Genomic DNA, 20,409 nt, shown 5'->3' with positions numbered 1-20,409 from the left:
CGAGGAGATGCCCACAGGTCTGACTGCAAATATAACGTTCTATTGTTCAATGTCCTTGAGACAGGGGCCATGGCGAGGATGCAATGATTGATATGAATAGTTTGGGATGCGCAATAGCGACGTGGGCGATGAGGCCGGACGTTCCAAAATACATGTTACTTCACAACACTGGAATTACGGGCTGGGGCACTGTGGATTTTGCAGGCTGCATAACGCACAGACTCAATGGATATTTCTAATGTTATGTGAGTAAATATTCAGGCGTTTTTATACCGGGATGAGGGAATGATGAATGGATGCATGGGCAGATGATTTGATACAGAGTTTGCCATGTACAGGGCTTCTTGGAATCTGTCCGCCTCCCCTGCGCTATGTGATGCAGGGCTGCCATAGTGGGACCATCGTCTATCTGGCCTTGTTGAGCCCTCCCTGTCTCGACGCGCCTTCAGACACTTGTGTCCATGCACGTTAACAATCCCATCTGATGGATTCTGTTTTCACAGACGCATGCACAGGTACACTCGTTTGTGATGGTGTTTACACCTCGATATAGATGGTTATGAGTCGCAAGTGGTTTTGGGGTGGTGATGATCCTTTGGAGTGGGCTAGCATGCATATGGCTGTGGATTTAGTGTGATCATTGAAGTGAGTTGTTCGAATGTAGTTCTGATGGCCATTCTGTTCTTTTTCTTTTCTTTTGGTTGACAGGTATCTCCTCCCCTTTTGCCACTGCCATCTGTATGCCACTCCTGCAGATGGCTTTTACTCCCGACACCTGCTGCTTCGTGTTAATCAGTGGAGCAGCATTACGATCTTATGGGACGATCGCCAATGGGCCACATGCCCTTACGCAGTACTAGTGGCTCGGAGCAACATTTCGGCCTTTCAGCTGGACTAGTGCCTCCCCATTGGGACGGCCCTGCGGTTCTGTGCGCTTCCATGTTGCCTTTTCGTACGTGAATGTGGCTCTGTGTACCATGATGGAACAGGGCGTCACACAAGTAGTAGCTGGTCATTTCTTGCGGATGCAGCCCACAATGGTGAAATGTGTTTTGGAGTTCATGGCCTAATGGCTGTATGGGCTTGGTGATTTTGTTGTGCATTAAATTTCTATTCTGATATGGGCCGTGTAGCGTTCTTCTTTGCAAGTGATGTGGCATATTCCTATTTGGGGAGCGATGTATTGTGAGGAGATCTGCATTGGGTTCCAGCTTCGGAGTTTAGTTGCGTGGTACTGTGCTGGGCGCGTTTGCCTACGGAGCCCAGTGAGGTCAGGGATGGGGGCTGCCAATATGACTGTTTGAATGTTGTCATGCTCAGGGGCGGGGGATTGGGTTTTGTGTAACAGATGCCGGTCAGCCAGGTGGACTGGTGGGATGATGTGATTTTCGGAATATTGCTGGTCACAGGTGCCTGTGTTTGCGTGCGTTTCTTGGTGGGGGACTGTGGTCATGTCCATTGGAATGGCTTCTGTATTCGTGCCATCTGTGCCCTGCAGCTCCCATTGGCCCCTCTTGTGATTCTTTTGTTCGTTGGCATGCATGGGTGACTTGTACATTTCACTGGTTGCATTGTGACTTCATTGCACCTACGGGGAGTTGTACTTTGTGGGCAGGGAGCGGTGTACAGGCACTCAGTGGGGCCGTTTACGGTTGATTCGCGATGCCGTACTTCTCACCATGGCGGAATGGTACTTTCCGCCGTGCTTGATGGCGTTAGGTACATGTCCGCTAGGGTCGGAATTCGCGTACCGTTGCGCCATGGTGGTATTTACGGTTTGGCATGGCGCGCGCGCGCGTACTTGGTGCAGTTAGCGTTGGCGTTCACTACGGTGTCGCTAATGGCATCGTACTTTACGGTGACGGGTCATAGTCGCACCGAGCGCTATTCGATGGCGGTATTGCATTTCCGCCATCGTTTTTCGATTTCCGCCAGGGTCGTAATGAGGGCCAAAGCCTAAATGTGCTCAAATCAAAAAATAAACGAACTTAAGAAATGTTAAGAAAAAGATTGCAGGTTAAGTGCCTCTTCCAGAAGAGAAGAATGCAAATACCATAACAGAAATTAATGTAAGAATTAAAACTCTCTTCTGGGTTTTGAAACTGTACTTTCAGGCCTCCCACAAAATGAACATACCTCTCAACATATTGAGACTCCTAGGAAGGTGTAATCCAATGTTTTTGCTTTTAGTGGGTGAGAGCACACTGACATCTATGGAGGGCTATGGGGCTTGCCCTGGGTGTGAACCCAGTGTGCAGGCTGTGTGACACAAATCCAGGTGAGTTGGGAGGTACGAAATGAAACTGTGATAAAGTCACCTGCTTATAGTCCGTGTTTGACACAAGCATGAAGATTGCTACCATACATTATGTCAAAACGTGTGAAGTTCCACAAACAAGATTTTGTAGTCAAACTTTCAGAGATCATTAAAATGAAGACAACATTAATAAAATGTAGGTTTAGTTAGACAACTCCATTTGTATTGGGGAAAGGCACAGATTTGGGTAGGTACCTGGAGATGTATGAGTCTTTCCTAAACAAATGCCCACATCATGCATGCACCTTTTTCTAAGCATGTACCTTAATAGCCATCTATCTATTTCCATCAGTGACTTTTATCTTGGAGAATGGTTGCTCAAATGATCAAGTGCCAAGGGCACAGTTTCATATCAGGTGCATATTGCTGGTGCACCCATGTATGTATGTATGAATCGGATTTAAAAAGTGGTTCTCTGGCTAGGAAGCAGCAGAGCACTGTACATGGGGGATGCACCCAGGGCATTACAGGTGTATTGGGGAGTTAGCAGATGTAGCTTGAATGGATAGGGGACTCATGTGAGGAAGGGAGCTGGGGGGGTTGAGTTGACCGATCAGCTCTTCTCACAAAGACTGCAGCAGAGGGCTGCGAGGCCGACTCAAAATGAATGTGAGTGGTGGCAGGCTGGGGTGGGGATAGAAGAGTACTGACAATCATTGCAGTGGGTGGGCCATGGGCTAGACACACAAAAGAACTCACTAAGGAACGCCTAGAACCCACCATTCGGACCTCCCTCGAAACATGCCCTGACAACAACAACCCAGAGGCCATTCTCTCAGCTTACAACACTGCCTTGCACCACACCTTGGATCTTCACACCCATCTCAAAACTAGCACTCGGAAAAAAGACCACCACCACAACTGGTTTACCGAAGACCTAGCAAATCTCAGTAAAACCAAGCGTTCTAAAGAACATATCTGGTGGAAAAAACCCTTCCCCAGCAACAAAGATGCCTTCAGCATCTGCGCCACCTCCTACAAACATGCCATCATCAACACCAAAGCCAGCATCTACAATACTCGCATCTCCGAAGCCCAGTCTAACACAAAAGAGCTATTCAAAATCCTAAAAGATCTTGAAACCCCAGTTCCACCCGTCTCGACCTTTCCCAAAGACAAAGCCTGGTGCACATTTGTATAATCCACCCTAGCCAACAAAATACAGAACCTTAGAGACAAAACCATCCTCAAGAAAGCACAGATCGCTCAAGCCAAATCCTCCCACCCTACATCCTCCCCACCCACACCCTCCAAACCCCCCTTCCAGTTCACCCCATCACCATTGCAGAAACCACTACCATCATCCAACACCTCAAAGCCTCCAACTGCACTGGTGACCTCTGCCCCGCACACATCTTCAAACTCTGTGCCGAGCCCTTAGCCCCCACCATTACTAAATCTATCAATGCCTCCTTCAGCACCTGCACCATACCCACCTCTATCAAGGAAGCCTGGGTCGCACTATTACTGAAAAAACCTTCCCTTGATCCCACCCACCCCACCAACTACTGCCCATCACTACAGTCCCATTCCTCCTGAAAATCCTTGACCGCCCTGCCTCCCTACAACTCCAAACCTACCTTGAAACCCACTCCCTACTCGGTCTACGCCAATCTGGCTTCAGACCAAGACATAGAACGGTATCCGCCCTCCTCGATCTCAAGATACAACTTGACCTCATTTGTGACAAAGGAGACCTTGCCATTCTCATGCTACTGGACCTCTCGCCGGCCTTCGATCTCGTAGACCACAATATCCTCTGCCACCGCCTCACCACCTCCTTCAACTTTTCACAAGACGCAGCCAAATGGGTTAAATCCTTCCTGAGCAACAGAACCTCTAGGGTCTTCGCCGGCACGGAACCCGGCGACCCCATCCCAGTTCCCTATGGTGTCCCACAGGGTTCCTGCGTCTGACCCACATTTTACAACACATACACTAAGGACCTATTTGATCGCCTTGACAACCTCAATAACCCTTACACAAATTTTGCTGATGACACATAGATCCTCCTCAAACAATCTGGCACCTATGCCCACAACTGCGCAAATATCAATCACATCTACAACATCATACAGGCATGGATGGCAAACCACCACCTATGCTAAATGATGATAAAACCAAGCTACTCATTGTCGGATACCCCACCTCATGTGAAAACACTAGGAGTCTACTTAGATGCAGAACTCAACCTGAACAAACGCGTGAAAGCAATGACCTCCTCCACTGCATACTCGACCAAACTACTCAATCTCTCCAGACACTTTCTCACCCCTAGCAACTGCCTCACTCTTGCTAGAGCAACAGTCAGTAGCAAACTTGTCTACTGCAATGCCATCCTAGCAGGGACCTCCTACAAGAATTTCAATAAACTACTACTCACACAGAACAATGCCCTCAGAGCAGTTTGGGGCCGCAAACGCTCAGAGCACATCTCCCAAATCAGACGTGAAGCCCCCTGGCTTCCCATAAAAGCACGCTTTGACTTTAAAATACTCTCCACCACCCACCGCTGCCTCTACAACACAGCCCCCCATCTCACGCACTGCATCTCCAAGAAACCCAATCCATGAACCTTAAGCTCATCTTCCTCCATCTCACTTACTACACATAGGGCCTCATTCCGACCCAGGCGGTAAGTTACCGCCTGGGTCGTACCTTTACCACCATGGCGTAAACTATGTTTACGCCATGGTGGTTGGCGGACTTACCGCCCCATTCCGAGGTTGGCGGGGCGGTAAGTCCCCAATCCCCATTTACCCTTCCCCATTCCCATTTTTGCCCCATAGGGCATAATGGGAGTGGGGAAGGCCTTAATTACGCCACCGTAAATTACGGTGGCGTAATTAACAACAAGGTCCCTTAGCCCCATGGATTTTAACACCTGCTAAAAGCAGGTGTTAAATCCTCCATGGCGCTAAGGGACCTCGGAATCAGGCGGTAAGGGTCGGCGCTGTTTACGCTGCCGTAAACCCCTTACCGCCTGGGTCGGAATGAGGCCCATAGATTGAACAGAAAACGATCAGGGGGCTCCTGCTTCTCTGTCATCGCTCCCACCATCAGGAAGGAACCTTCATACCTTGCATTTCGCAAACAAGTCAAAACCACACTTTTTAGCAAATGTGCATGATTACCTACGTAACTAAACTGTAACTACCCATGCCTCACTGTATGTCATCTAGCACTGTGATACCTCCGGATCCTGTGCGCGTATAACAAATGAATTAAATAACAAATAAATAAATAAGGGTTAGAAAAGCACACTTGTTTTGTGTATTTTCTTTTTGAGGGGCAGACCAATGTGGAATAGCCCTCCTGCCTCTGCATTGATTTAAAAATGGAGGGCTTAATAGGGATTGTGCCAACTGCTTTTTGCATTTGCAGAGTTGGGGATCATTGGGGACCATTGCACCCGCAGTCTTAATGCAATGAGGTAGTAGAGCCCGGCTATGGCAGGATTTGTTTTCAAAATGTACTTTACTTTTTATGCAAGCAGCAAACGCTTGGCTCGTGTTTTGCCCAAGTACTGGCTGAAAGTGGAGCTAAATTGAGCACTTGGCTCTGGCTGGTGTGAGCCCCACTTGGCTGTCTCACCCTTTACCCTAAAATGGTGAAAGAGCAGGTTTGCAACATGTTGGAAACAAGGCACTCCTGCCAAATATATACTTAAGCACTCTATCCTACAGATGGATGGTGCAGTCCACCACAACACAATGCACCCTTTAGTTGATCAAATCTCTGCCCCCTTCATATTACCCACCGGTTTCTCTCTCTCCCATCCTGGTCCTAGAGCTCCAATCTTGAAATCTCGCAGGATCCTTTTAAAAACCTGGATCAGGAGCTGAGTGTGAGAGAAGCTTGGGTGAAGGGGGAGAAAGGAAGGGAACGGAAATCGGAATAGAAAAAGAGGTAGAGAGAAGATTTATAGAGAAGGAGAGACAGAAAAGGGGAGAGAGACGACGACACACCAGAGAGAGGCAGAGCTACAAGAGTTGGCACATGTGGTATGTAACTGCGTCATCCAGTCCCGGCTTTATTCTTTGCCGACTGGGACTTTTAATCTTGCTGGTAAGGAAACACCAGGACTGGATGACCTACTCGTGGATGGCATGGGGCAACTTCAGTGCCCTGGAGAAAGCGAGTAAGAGAGACGAAACACAAAACAGGAGCAGACCAAAAGCAGGAGAAGGGACTAACAGATTGGGAGGGGGAGAATGGAGAGAACAAAGGGGAGTGAACGAGTAAGAAAACTATAGAAGGTAGGAAAGAGGTGGGGGGCACCTGTACAACTGTTTCGTGGGGGGCACCTGTACAACTGTTTCTTTAAGAGGGTTTTGGTATGAAAACGTTTGAAGGCCATTGCTCTATGATAAAGCTAAAGGCTTAACTGCTGGGCTCAGCTGGGGTGAAAGATGCATCTGATGGGCGAAGGGAAGTTGAAATAGCTATTCCTCCCCCTGGGCTCAGAGGAAGGAGGCGAGGCGGATACAGTGCAACGGAGTTCATGTCCCCATTCAGTATCGGCTTTTAAAACTGCCATCCAGCCCCCCTCCCCCTCCCAAAATGTTGAGGCTGGCTCCACCCTTGCTCATGTGCCCTCCCTCGCACTGACCTGTCTGCACTGGGAGCTGCGCTCCATGGCTTTCTCTTCAGGCCCGTGTTCAAGGGCTTTGGTCAGCCATGGGGGTACTGACGCGTGAAAGATTCTCAGTCATGGCCACGCTCCAAAGGAGCCCAAGACGCTCCGTGCATTGACAGGGAACTTTGTTACTGTTCAATGCGTCCGTCCTCAGTACAAGGCCCTCGTAATAACAGGGACTCCGTGAGCCGCAGATCCTCGTTTTAGACCCATTGTACTTTCTCCTTAATTTACGCTGCTGCTTTCTAAGGCTAATGCTGTCCCCGACGCACCTCTCTAATTAGTTTTACCCTGCCCAGGTGGGTGCGTTAGAAGTGTTAACATTTAGATTACCTTTTTTCAATTACATGCTGGTTTCTCTTTTCACCGTTCACCTTCTTAGTGGATTCGGGTACAGCCTTAAAGAGCTAGTACGCTTTTTAAATGCTTACATTTATTTTTGCTTGTCACTCATATATCGTGTGTTAAAGCTTCTTAACAGCCCCTCCACCTCCATTCAGCCAAACAGGCATTGCATTTCATCAGTGGCATGTACTCATTGCATGCCTGTTTTCACCAATAGGTCGGTGAATTGGTAAATAGTGTTACAGAGGCACAACCTTTTTTAATTTGAATGATTATTTCATTTGCTGCTCGCAAGCAAAGCACATTACAATTTTGGGCAGTCTCAAATATGGACTGGCGGTGTTATGTTTTATCTTTCCCCATTGAGGATTGCATGCTAATTTGCACCACCTGCTCGGTTTATTTAGCAGCCTTAATAAGGTTTCACCATTTCAAAGGTTTGCGTATGGATCCTGCTGCTCGCAGTTTACAGTCGCAACCAGTAGGGGTGGACTGTCCCATAGGGAACTCTGGAGATTTCCCGGTGGGCCTCTGCCAACTAGGGCTTGGGGCATAAGTATGACTGCCCGCCCGTGTTCACCACTGGCTCAGTGGAGCTTTGAAAAGGCGGCGCCATATTTACTTGCAATGCTTTCTTTTGCTTGCTACTTACAAGTAACAGTTTGAGGTTTGGCCACCTCCAGTATGGCCTAGGGGTGCTTTATCTGAAGTTACATACATGAAAATGCACATTTTACCTGGTGGTGGCCGTGCTGATTATACTCCCTAAAGCATAGCAGGACGACTATTGGACGACCTGGACTTTCTCAGGCGAATTACCTCAGCCACATGAATTGAACTTCCCAGTGCGAGTAAAAAATTGGCACCCATAGGGTGGAGGAGCTGCTCGCTCCATGCATGAATCAGGTTTTTTCTTCTCCCCCCTCCCTCACCATTGGGATAGCCTAACATCGCCCATCATGCCACAGTAGTTTCAGAATACGGACGAGTGAGGGGGTTAGTAAGTACTCTTACAGCAACGTCGATGACATCTGCGTACATTTAGGGATGACTGCACAAATGCATTACCTGCTCTGTAATGATCAAACGGCCATACAAGAAATGCAACATGAGCTTGAGCTTCAGGATGCTCTAGTTTGCAGGTCTGTTCACGTGCACTGTCACTGCCATTCCACTGCTACAGGGGTTTTGACACTGTAGTGGAAAGAGGTTCTGAGCGTAGCAATCTGCAACATGGGGTAATATGCTGGTTTCCTTTCCTGAGATATGTTTGTGTTCCCCTTAAGGACTTGTTAAAACATGTGCTTATTACTGACCAGCTTTCACGTCCTTACTGCACATTGGCCCTATAGTCCTTTATCTTCAGGACAGCCTGACACATCTTGATAAAGTTCATTTCCTCGGCAGGGTTGCCCCCTGTTTTGTCGTTCATTAAAGGGTACCCCCCATTAATAACAAATGTCATCAAGCTTGCAAGGTATCCAACAGTCATTTGTTTGCCCTCCAGTTATGGATATCAACCCCTCCATTTAGTATTACAGTCCGGTCTCGAGTGGTCAGTTTACACCTGTTTCAGCAGCGGTTTCACAGACAACTGTGGTTGTTTGGTTGGATAGTTCTCTCCCAACTTCTTATGATCATGCATCAATTAGAATGTTTCCCATATTGCAGATTTAGTTTTGGTTTTCCAGCCCACTTTTCAAGCTCTGTGTATGAGGCATTTAATTTTCTTCTCTTACACTGGCTGCCCTTTGTTCTGCAGGGTCGACACAGTGCCATATTTTATATCGTTCCCCTTAACATCCCTTTGCTCAATAGTATCCAGGGAAGAACCTTAGGTCACAATATCTGGGATTTTCTTAGAAGTGAGATCCAGAATGGGGTCTGAAGGCAAAAGGGTGTCAGATATTTCACTCGTAGCGTTGCTTCTCCAACACACTGGAGGTCATTACAACCCCGGCTTTAAGGGTTAACGACGGCGTTAACCCTTAACACCGGATTCCCACTTTAACGCCTGCTTTTGGCAGGCGTTAGCCTCATTACGACCCAGGTGGTAAGGGGTTTACGGCAGCGTAAACAGCGCCGACCCTTACCGCCTGAGTACGAGGTCCCTTAGCGTCATGGCGGATTTTACACCTGCTTTTAGCAGGTGTTAAAATCCATGGCGCTAAGGGACCATGGAGTTAATTACGCCACCGTAATTTACGGTGGCGTAATTAACGCCTTCCCCACTCCCATTATGCCCTATGGGGCAAAAATGGGAATGGGGAAGGGTAAATGGGGATTGGGGATTTACCGCCCCGCCAAGGTCGGAATGGGGCGGTAAGTCCGCCAACCACCATGGCGTAAACGCAGTTTACGCCATGGTGGTAAAGTCACGGCCCAGGCGGTAACTTACCGCCTGGGTCGGCTAACCCGCCATGGTGCTAATTACGCCGCCGTAATTTACGGCGGCGTAATTAGCGCCTTCCCCAATCCCATTATGCCCTATGGGGCAAAAATGGGAATGGGGAAGGGAAAATGGGAAATGGGGATTTACCGCCCCACTCACCTTGGAATGGGGCGGTAAATCCGCCATCCACCATGGTGTAAACGTAGTTTACACCATGGTGGTAAAGTTGGTGCACTTAGCACCAAGGTTGTAATGACCTCTAGTCCTTTAGGATTATATAAATGCTTTAAACTTGCATAATATGAAGTTTACGGTCTTGACGTGGAATGATTAATCCCCCTCACTATCGTGAGTGGGGGTTTAGAATCTATTAAAGACATGGGGCCTCATTACGACCCTGGCAGATGGACCATGGTGCTAATAGCACCATGGTCCATGCCGGTAACTCTCCGACTCCGCCATGGCGGAATGGGGAATTACCACCCCATTCCGAGGTTGGCGGAGTGGTAATTCCCCCTTCCACCATGGCCCTTCCCCATTCCCATTTTTGCCCCATAGGGCATAATGGGAATGGGGAAGGCGCTAAGTACGGTGCCGCAAATTGCGGCACCGTACTTAGCACCAAGGTCCCTTTGCAACATGGTTTTTAACGCCTGCAAAAAGCAGGCGTTAAAATCACCATCCCGCAAAGGGACCTTGTAATCAGGCGTTAAGGGTCGGCGCCGTTTACGGCGCCGTAAAACCCTTAACGCCTGACTCGTAATGAGGCCCATGGAGGCGAGTATTATCCCTCGATTCCCTCCCAGTTTGGCTCACTGGTTACTACCTGGGGTACTTCCAAGAACAAGACATTAAAAAGATGTAGATGTTTCGCCTAACAGCCACCCTCTTCCGGTTCCCAGCTTTTGTTTTGTAATAGTTAAAAGGCTATGGGGGGGTTTCTTATTTTCTTCAACTGGTCCTATTTATATCCCCAATACACTCAAGAGGAGTAGAAGGTGCCCCTTTTTTGTAATTAAACATGTATCAGGGAAAATATACACCCTTAGTTTTCCTCAGGGTAGTGAGGAGCTTTTTCAAATTGTTTTCTACTCCCATGAATGGGTTCCTAGCACCTAGCATTGCAGAGTTTTTACCTAAAATTCCTCTGCTTTAATTATCATGCCTTTAGTTTGTCTTGTCTCTCGAATAAAATATGAGGGGAGGGAGAGTGTCAGTGTTATGATGAACTCTATATACTTTCTCAGTTACCTACTGCCAATTATTTAGCAATTCTGAGTTGGTAGTTCCACAGATTAGACAAGGATAATGCAAACTCTCATATGCACATGCATATAGTTGGAACTTGCTGTGTTTAGGGTAAATCATCTTCCTTATTCTTTCCCTTTTCAATATTATGTAATAGGGTTCTCGCTATGTTGCTTATTTTAAATATAACCTTGGTAAGTATTAACTTGTCCCTTCTGTGGAAATGTTCTCTACCGAAGGAGGTTGAATAATGCCCCTTTTTCTTTTCTGAATAGTGGCCAGATGCATGTATCCCATTATCTCATGATGGACATTAAGGGGTCTCTCCCCTTTGTCTCTAACTTACACCATGCCTAAGAGAGCATCCAAGTGCAAGTGTTCCTTTGCTCATTCTTTCACTATCCAGTGTTTATACTACAGGCGTTACGTATCTGGGAGGACATGTATTCCCGTCCTCATATGGGGTTACCAGCCTCCTAAGGTCTAGCTCCCAATTTAGACACTTGGTCCCACCCCTGACAAGTTATTATGTACCATTATCCTAATGCTTCAAAGTAAGTTTGATAATGTCTTATAGTCTTGTCTATATGTCATAATACTTATGTTCTTAAGCGAGTAACAACTACATTTCCTATAGCTTATAGGCCCTTGGGAACCTCAGGGGTGCATAGAGTTATGATTAAAAGAACTTGATTTGTAGGTATAGCACAGAACCACAAGATCTTGGTTTTTCTTGAAAATAAATGTGCCTTTTTGTTCACTGGCTAAAAGAGGTTGGTGTTCTCCAGACTGTTAAATTAGTGGAATGAGGTTCGTGCATTACCATTTCTGTGTAGGGAATTGTGCACCCCATCAAAGCAAACTCTTCCTTAAATAAGGTTTTCAATTAATTAGGATAAATCAATGTTTGTTTCTGTTCACATTATTTCTTACTCTTTCAAACTTTTGTTTAATATCTATGCATGGTTTGCCTGGAGGTAACAGAGGTTATCATTTTCTTTGCACTGTGAACAAAGAGATATTTGTATTTGCATTTCCTATGAATAAGGAAGATCTATCGATCAATTAATCCAATGTTTTGATGATGGTAATATAATTTAGCTACTCCTACTGTTTCCATTTTTGTTATTCACAGTTGAACGTACTCTCGGCCGGCTAGCTGCTGTTCATTCTTATTTCTAAGAGAAATATGTTTTTGTTATTAAAGTGCATTTTGGTTCAAACAAAAAACGTTAGCACTACAAATAAACCATAATAATTACAATTAAAATAAAGCATCCTTGCATACAATCATTTCATTACATTTTTCAAATATTTCGACATAATGGAAAATGCATACATAAAATCTTTATTTTGGTCGAAAAAGCCATAAAAGTGCACAATAAAAAAGACAAATAAAGTGATACATGTGAAATGAGGGGATGCCACAGCCGGGAGAGTACAAAAAAAAATGAAACCAGTAGTTAAAAGGAGAGGCATATGAGTGGCAGCCTGAGAGAGTACATTAGTCTTAGATAGCAGTATGCCTATTATAAAAAATCAATTGAAAAACAGAGAAAATGTATAACGCAATAATCTAATAAGAATCTACGGATGTATTATAAAAGCATATATCCATTAAAATCCTCAGGTCTACACCACCTGCGTGATAGAATATCACAGTATGGGGCGAGGAGAGAGAATCTCGATGCCTCGCCCATGTCGGACTACTTTACTGATATACCCCATCAGCCCCCTCCATTTGCTTCATAGTAACCAAGCCCTATGTAGACGTCGGGGAAAGAACTAAACAAATTTAAGACCCGATGATCTTCGCATAGGCCATGGGAATTAGCAATGTAGGGCGGGAAGAGTGGGTCTCGCAGCCTCACACTCATTGGTCATCTTTGTTGCTAACTCCTGACAGCCCAACACACTTTCTTTTTGAGAGCCAGGCCCTGTGTATAAAACGAGCCGTAGCAAAGGTTACATGCAGGTTATCACATTGGCTCAAGAATCTTGCAGCCCCAGCTGTTTGGCGAATCCCCACCTCTCTCAAGGTTGGCTTAATATAGTTGTTTCTTAGGTTGATAGATCCCGCACAAATTAACAAAACGTGAATAATCGTTTCATTTGCAGCCCCACGCAAGGAGCACACACTTGAGTTGAATGCCCGCCAGTTTTTTGTAAAAGACGCGACAGGTAAGATACCCAGTCTAAATCTTAGATATAAAGATCTTTCAAATGGGGGCGAAATAGTATCCAGATATGATTTGAAACCTATAGGCAACCTGTATTCCAGATCACGGAAAATGTCTCAGTGCCTTTGGGAAAGATACTAACTTTCTAAAAACGCTCATGTATCTTTCTACTAGATTGTTAATAGACTCAAGTAGGAAGTGTCCATAACTTTGCTACCAGCCTCATACTTTGTTTTTATCCTTCTCATTTTTCAGAAGCTGTTGAGACTTTACAAGAGTTTGGAAGAAACACTTGGGGCCTCATTATGAGTCCGGTGGTAACCGAGGTGGTAAAACCGCCTGGTTACCACTGGACTCGTCCTACCATTCCGCCTCCGTGATTCCCGGAATTACCGGGGCATTACAACCCCGGTTTTCTGGGAATCACGGAGGCGGAATGGTGTTAATCCCCATTCCCATTGAGTCCTACAGGACTCAATGGGAATGGGGATCATGGAAACACCGGCAGCATCTCGTAATGCTGCCGGTGTTTCCTCGTCTGCCTGCAGGTGGGCGGTGTTAAACCTGCCAGGTCAAACCTGGCGGGAACATCACCTCCCGCCTGCAGGAGTCGGGATCAGGCGGTCCGGAAACAACGGTGGCGGCGGGTTTACCACCACCGTTATTTCCAGACCGCCTGATTTGTAATGAGGCCCTTGGTCTTTCGACTGGATGTTTGGATTTTCATCTCCCGGGCCCTGTTTTTTATTAAAGGAATTAATGTTGTTTCTGAGCGCTGAAGAAGCAAGAGAGCCTGATTACTTGGGGTTTTAATAGACTTGGACCTGTGCTGATTGGCTGTTCTGAGGGTCGTGGCCCTGGCTCTCTGGGTTGCTCCATTTATGTTCTCATTGAGAAATTGTTAACGGTACTTTTAAAAAGGTTTTTAAAGTGTATTTTTTCTTTGCTGCTGGACGAGTAGATCAAGAAGAGTAATGCACTATACCCGCCTCCATGTCTTTAATGGAATTTAAACCCCCCTCACGTTAGTCAGGGGGATTCGCCATTACAGATGGAAAGCTGTCAACTACAGGGATATATTTCACAGTGGTGGCATTGATTGACATCTGATGGCGAGTGAAGCTTGATTTGTGCATTGTGTTCTTCTTCGTCTTGCTGATAGATTTGTATCCATCAGCTGTGATTTTTGGATACTGAGGCTTGAGCCTCATTACTCCATCTTCTCGGGTTGAGTATGTAGTCCTGGGTTAGGATTCTTCTTGGTCTGTGTGGACTTGTCACAGTAGTGCTGGTTTCACAGGGTCTTCGCCTTGAGATCTGTGCATGATGTCAATCGGAAACCCTGAAGTGAAATGCACCCCATTATTACTGGGGTGACTTTGGGAACAGCATTGCAGTAGTGTAGGTTGGAGGTGTGGGCTTCCCACTCAACTCACTCCACAACAACTCAAAAAGGACACTTTCAAAATCCTTGCAGAGAAAATGCAGCATCTCCCTGTCGTGACTTTGCAGCAGCCGTCTATGAATTCCATTATCCTCTGTCATGACGTCACAGTAGACGGATACAACATTCAGAAAGGCACATCTTTGTTGCACAATATATTCAAAACGAGGTAGATGCAGTGTTTCTTGTCCCATCATAAAAGCAGAACTACAAGTACCAGAATGCATAGGAACACCAAGCCCTGGCTAAAGCACTCATCGCAGACATGGGAGAATTTGGGCGCTCTGGATTCCGTTTGCTGCTAAATTCTTTACCACCATGTGTCCCTCCCCTCGGTAACCGGCTGCGGTTCTCATCTGTAGCTGACTGGGGCCCCCTTGTCCCCTTTAACCACCCCAGCATCCCCACGCCAAACGGCCGAGACCATCTAATTCCCCTGTGATCAGCAGCGCCGGCTCTGAAAGGCTCCACAGAGCGATGTAGTCTCGAACTCACGAGCTCTGCACATAGGTGTGAAAGGCGGTCTTGTTTAAAGAGGAAAGCGCGTGCCTTTTTTCATTTTCTTTAAAAAAAACACACGAGGCTAACCCTACCCAGCCCCCTCTTTCCCCACAGCCCGGGGCTTCCTTTCGTGGCAGAGGGTTGGATTGAGTGAGCCCCCCTGAGGCGAGCAGTGAGCTTGCAGAACACTGCCCACAGCATCTCCAGCCAGCAGTGCAAGTTTCCATTCCAGCTTCGCTCAGGATTTTGAGGCGATCCACCATGAAGATTCAGGCCTCTCTGCTGCTGGTGTGCACCCTCATGCTGCTTCTGGGTAAGCCCCTGCTCCCCTAACACCGACCCTATTTATTACATCTCACCCGGCCTCTATAGGTTACACACCCACTTACCACCACCCATACATTTCGCAACTTTCCTTCCCCAAACGTACAGTCTCTATATTATACCGCCCTCTGCTTGCCTTTGCCCTATCTCCTCGTATCCATCCCTTTCCTCTGTACTGCCCTAACGCCTCGTCTTCTTTTTCCAATATTACCATACCCTCCGTTTCACCTCCTTGCAACCTCTTCCAGTCTTCCTCCATTTTCCCACCCAGACCTCCCCTCCCGTCGCGGCATCTCCTCAGCGACCTCCTATCTCAGCTCCCCTCTTGCATTCCAGACCCTTTTCGGCTGGTCGGCACATTCCTGGCCGTGGGCACTTCGAGGGGGCGCTGTCCCCAAGGCCGAGCTCTGCTAACAAAGGGCTGTTATTCAATTCCGTGCGCATGAAATATCCGGGCTAGACCGTTAATTCCTTTTGAAATCACTGAGTTATTCCGTAAAAGAAGGGCGATGTCGACCGTGTCGTCGCATGTTTTAATGGAGCGCAGTCGCTGAATGAGTCCCTCTTGTGCGTGGAGTGGGCACCCGGGTGGATGCAAGGACGAGTTGAGAGAGTGAATCTAAAATGGGTGCACGGATTCGTGAGCTAAACTGATCTTTTTCCAGTGAGGCCTCCATGCGGTTGTGTGGAAATGGGCTGAGGGCTGCGTTAAGGTTTGGTGGGAACACATTAGTGGGCCTCATTATATGTTTGGTGGTATCGATCCGCCAGGATACCACCAAACGGAATTTGGTGACCAGCACTTGGTCTGGCGGAATTACCGGCACATTCCACTGCCAGTAAGAGTAAATAAATCCCCATTCGATGGAGGACTCCATGGGGGGATTGCCGGTATAACCAGGACTTGTAACACTGGTGCTGGTAATACCGGCTGTTTTTCCTGATGGCGTACCTGACTTACCTCCAGCTCGTGATTGGAGTTAAATCAGGCCACCGTCGGCACACTGGTAGTATACTGGTGCAGTAACTTGCCGGTAAACAGAATTGCTGGCACGTTGACACTGCACCGGCATACTCCTAATGATGCCCAGTATACCTTCTATCCCGACCAGCTGATGTTGTTTCAGGGGTGGTGGGGGCCCATTTCAACATGATGTTTAGCACCCCCTTGCCTTACAAAAAATTTAAACTGTATTGGGCACTGTGGGGTGCTTAAATTATAATGTAGTCTAAAAAATAGCTGCAAAAATATCGCGGCACAGCCAGCAGGGAAGTGAAATGGCAGATGTCTGCTGAAAAGCTGTTCATCGCTCTTTGACAGGAGGGTGCTAATGTCTAGAAACCAGAGTAAAAAGGCAATGAGGTGATGCAGGGGAGGTGACGGCCTGGGGGCGCCAGCATAAGGCAACCGGTAACGTGCTGCACACATTTAATGCCTGAAAAAAAGGTCTGTTCTGTGTCATAAGACTGCCATCTTTGCAGCTGCTCGGCCCCATTTCACCTGAAAAGATTGAAAGGCCCTGCTGCTATCCCTGCCTGCTACTTATGCCCATATTGTCCTAATATCACCTACACAAGTCCAAATTGTAATGGCCAAACACTGGTGTAAATTGCAGCCCACATGTCTAACCATAACCACAATTTGTCAAAAAAGTTAACGTTTTGATATCGTCAAAATTCTGTAATTTAAGGCAATTTTGAGTGGTCTCGTATATCTAATTTGTAAAGTTTTGGAGGCCTCTTGGTGCATTTAACAGTATACAACTTTCTTACAATTCAACAAACATCCAGGCAGTAAGTTACAGGGCGCATTTGTGTGATGTCATGGCACTTATTTAAACATTAAAATCCGGATGGGCGGGGGCTTTTTCGGGCCAGGTTTTGCCCGGGCCAGTTAGAGGCCCAGGAGAAACAAAGACTTTATTGGTTAGTCAGGAGATCTCCTGCACTGGTAAAGGCCCCGGCCCGAGGGATTTATTGCCATTACCATCCCAGCATGCTTACTGGGATGCTAATAGCTGGGTTTTTTGTTGAGAAACGGCACGGTTGCCATTTCTCAACTTGAAAAAACACAACGATGACCGCAATGAATTAGGGAGAAGGAAACTACATTTAGTACCTTCTCCCTTTCCATGGCGGCCATTGCTGTGACGAGATGCACCAGTGACACTGAGTGTTCCCGGCACCGGCGAGGGATAAAGGAGCGCAAGGTAAGTGAGGTGGGGGTGGGTGAGTGATTTTGAAATTGAGGTCGGGGTGAGTGGAAGGAGAGTAAGAGGAGCGCGGCGCCTGGTACGCTCTTACCTGAATATCAGTGGGGAAGATGGTGGCCTCCCGCTTCCGAGGAGGTTCATAGTGGGGGAATTACCATGAGGTAAAGACCCTGTTAGAAACTTCAGGATTGGCTGGGAGCTACAAAGGAGGACAACGTTTCCTGCAAAACGACCTTGAGCACATTGCGCATATCCAACTTTTAGTATAGTCACCGGCCCTTGGTAAAACCCAAGGCACCATCTGTTAAAGTACACTATATCATCAGAATGCCTCATGTGATAAAGTGCCCCGCCGTTTGCATCGGAATACCGTGTCAGGGGTTTGTCTTTGCTGACTACCTTCAGATGGTCCAGCCTGTGATACCTCGGCCAGAAAGAAAAGACCAAGGAAGATTCTTAGTAGAAGGGACGTCAACGCCTGGTGCAGGAGCCTGAGAAATGCTGACCTGCTAGTTCGAGGCAAGGGGCTGTGGAGAAGCAGTGAGATGAAGCTGTGCTGTGTGCAATTGACAAATGTGTGCCACAGAGCCACCCAACAGCAGGAATAAGGACAAGACGAGAATCCCTGTTGGACTGGAGAAGAAAAGGGCAACGTGAGAGAAGGCAAAAGAGGGAAGTCCGGCAGATAAGCAACACAGCCGGGGCTGTTCTAATCTGCTGGAGAGAGTCCTGCCGTATGGACTCAGACCTGAGGGCAGACTGGGAGACGAGGAGGAGGAGACGATGGCCAGAACCATATTATGAGATTGACATCCATCTGTGTGGAGAAAACGGCCAAAGGCAGAGACACAGAGACGAATGAACCAGGACTAAACCCTAATGGTCTGAGCCGCATTGAGAAGAAGTGCTGCATGACGGAACCTGAAGAGCGAAACCCTTGACGAATCAAAAGCGAACTCTTCATGCCGGAACTTTGAAGAGTTCCTGGGGCATGGTGATTAGGCCCAATGGAAAATAAACAAATCATCCAAGAAGAGCTTTTCAGAACTCCTAAAAAATCCTGAGAAAGAAGTAGAGCATGACGACATTGCATGCTGGAGTTGGGAGTCGGAACTCCTGAGCATCATGGGAAATAGCAGGACCTTAAAAGCCCAAATTGCGGGCTGGATCTGGAGTTCTGAAACCGTAAGTAAGAGACTGCTAATGGAATACTGTGGATGCTGAAACTTGGGGGCTGATCTGTCAAAGTATCCTGGTAAAGTGACCCCCCCTAATACTACTAGAAATATATTAACTCTCAGTGGACAAGTGTGAGACCTGACAATCTTGCAGAAAGTGTGTCAAATTAAGGTTGTGTTTAACGTTTACATCCCCGTTCAAATTTCCATGTTATTGAGTCTGTATGTTCCTAAACAGCCGCCAGCACTGGTTGGTGAGAATTCAATTTCCATCTAGCCAGGGGCTTCTTTTCTTTACTAGTATGGTAAGCATTTTGAATTTCCCTAGCATCCAAGATTGGGTGAATATTTCCCTCTTAATTGAGCAACTTCAACGGGAACCAGAAATACTTTCTACCAATCCCCTTCAAGATGGGAAACAATCTGAGTGTCCTCTTTTATTCTACCCCAAAACCTTGATGCAATGCTTGTCCTTCCTCACTTTCCCTCTATGAGTGCAAGCATCCATGGCAATTATCCTCTCCCACATATGTGAATGGGCTGTCCAGCATGTTCAGAACACAGCGGCCAGATTCTTACTCCATCCTGGCTCGAGAGACCACATACCGCAGCCATCCTGCTGCCTGCTGGCACCTTGTCTCCCACTGGGCCAGGGTTAAAGCACTTTCAACTCTGCACCCATTCTGTCTAAGGCTAGTAGATAATGCACACATATGCTGGAGCGGATCCGGCCTTCAACATATGACACCACATGGTAGTTCCAAACCTTGAGAGTGTGCATCGGGCTGGCGGTGGGAGTGCACGTCTCACCTTCATGAAAGCTCAGAAAATCTGCTTTTTAGTTCTATTTTTGTAGTCGACATAGATACTTTTTTAGAGGACACCCACATTTTAGGGGTTCAGGTGCTGATGAGAGGTAAAATGAATTTCAATCTTAACTGACCGTTGCATCACTCCCTGCAGACTGGGCCTGAAGTCTCCAGTGCCAGGATGATAACAGATAACAGAGGCAGGCACCGGAGGGCCTAAGGTCTAGAGGAAACTAAATACATCCGGTCATACAGCACCAGATGTACATGGGATGTGCCGCATGACCAATGACGGAATCCGACATCTCTTTGCAGGCACTCTGTCACTACGACCAACGTGGCCCGCTGTCACACATGTATGACAAAGTGCAATATAGTACAGTCCTCAGCATGTCACAGCCCTCCTCAGAGCCTTGCTTTTTGGAACTCGTACCACTCCCGCTCCCTGAGAACCATGTGCCTAGAAGTGAGAGAGAGAGAGAGAGTGACAGAGAGAGAGAGAGAGAGAGACAGAGAGAGTCAGAGTGTGTGTGTGTGTGTGACCATCAAGTCCATAAGAACGCATGATGTGCACCAAACAGATGCCTCCCACATAACGTGTTTTTGCCCATGTCACCTGCCGAGACGGTTAGATGCGTGTTTTGCGGTCATATCAGGAAGGTATTTACATGTACAGAGCGGCCTTTAAAGATGCTGCGGTGGCTTCATCTGCTGCCATGGTGACCGGTAAAAACCCACTGATATTCTTGGAATAACTGTGTTTTAGCTGCTTGCATCACTCTCGCAGATGATTGCATATAAGAGGCCATTCCTTCACTT

At 47.1% G+C, this 20,409-nt stretch overlaps 1 protein-coding gene across 1 annotated transcript in view; it reads left to right on the top strand.

Annotated features, from left to right (window-relative positions):
* Positions 1 to 15,203: 15,203 nt before the first annotated feature.
* Positions 15,204 to 20,409, top strand: part of LOC138582591 (platelet-derived growth factor receptor-like protein) — a 194,679-nt gene continuing 189,473 nt past the window's right edge. Inside the window, exon 1 of the mRNA XM_069654006.1 lies at positions 15,204 to 15,379. Coding sequence (XP_069510107.1) covers positions 15,328 to 15,379 — 52 coding nt within the window. The 5' untranslated portion in view covers positions 15,204 to 15,327. The remainder of the gene's footprint in view (positions 15,380 to 20,409) is intronic.

Source organism: Ambystoma mexicanum, chromosome 3q (genome assembly GCF_040938575.1).
Source record: "Ambystoma mexicanum isolate Mex_15411 chromosome 3q, UKY_AmexF1_1, whole genome shotgun sequence".
Classification (NCBI taxonomy): Eukaryota; Metazoa; Chordata; class Amphibia; order Caudata; family Ambystomatidae; genus Ambystoma; species Ambystoma mexicanum.
Note: the sequence above shows the minus strand (reverse complement) of the source record. Positions and strands in the feature narration are given on the sequence as shown.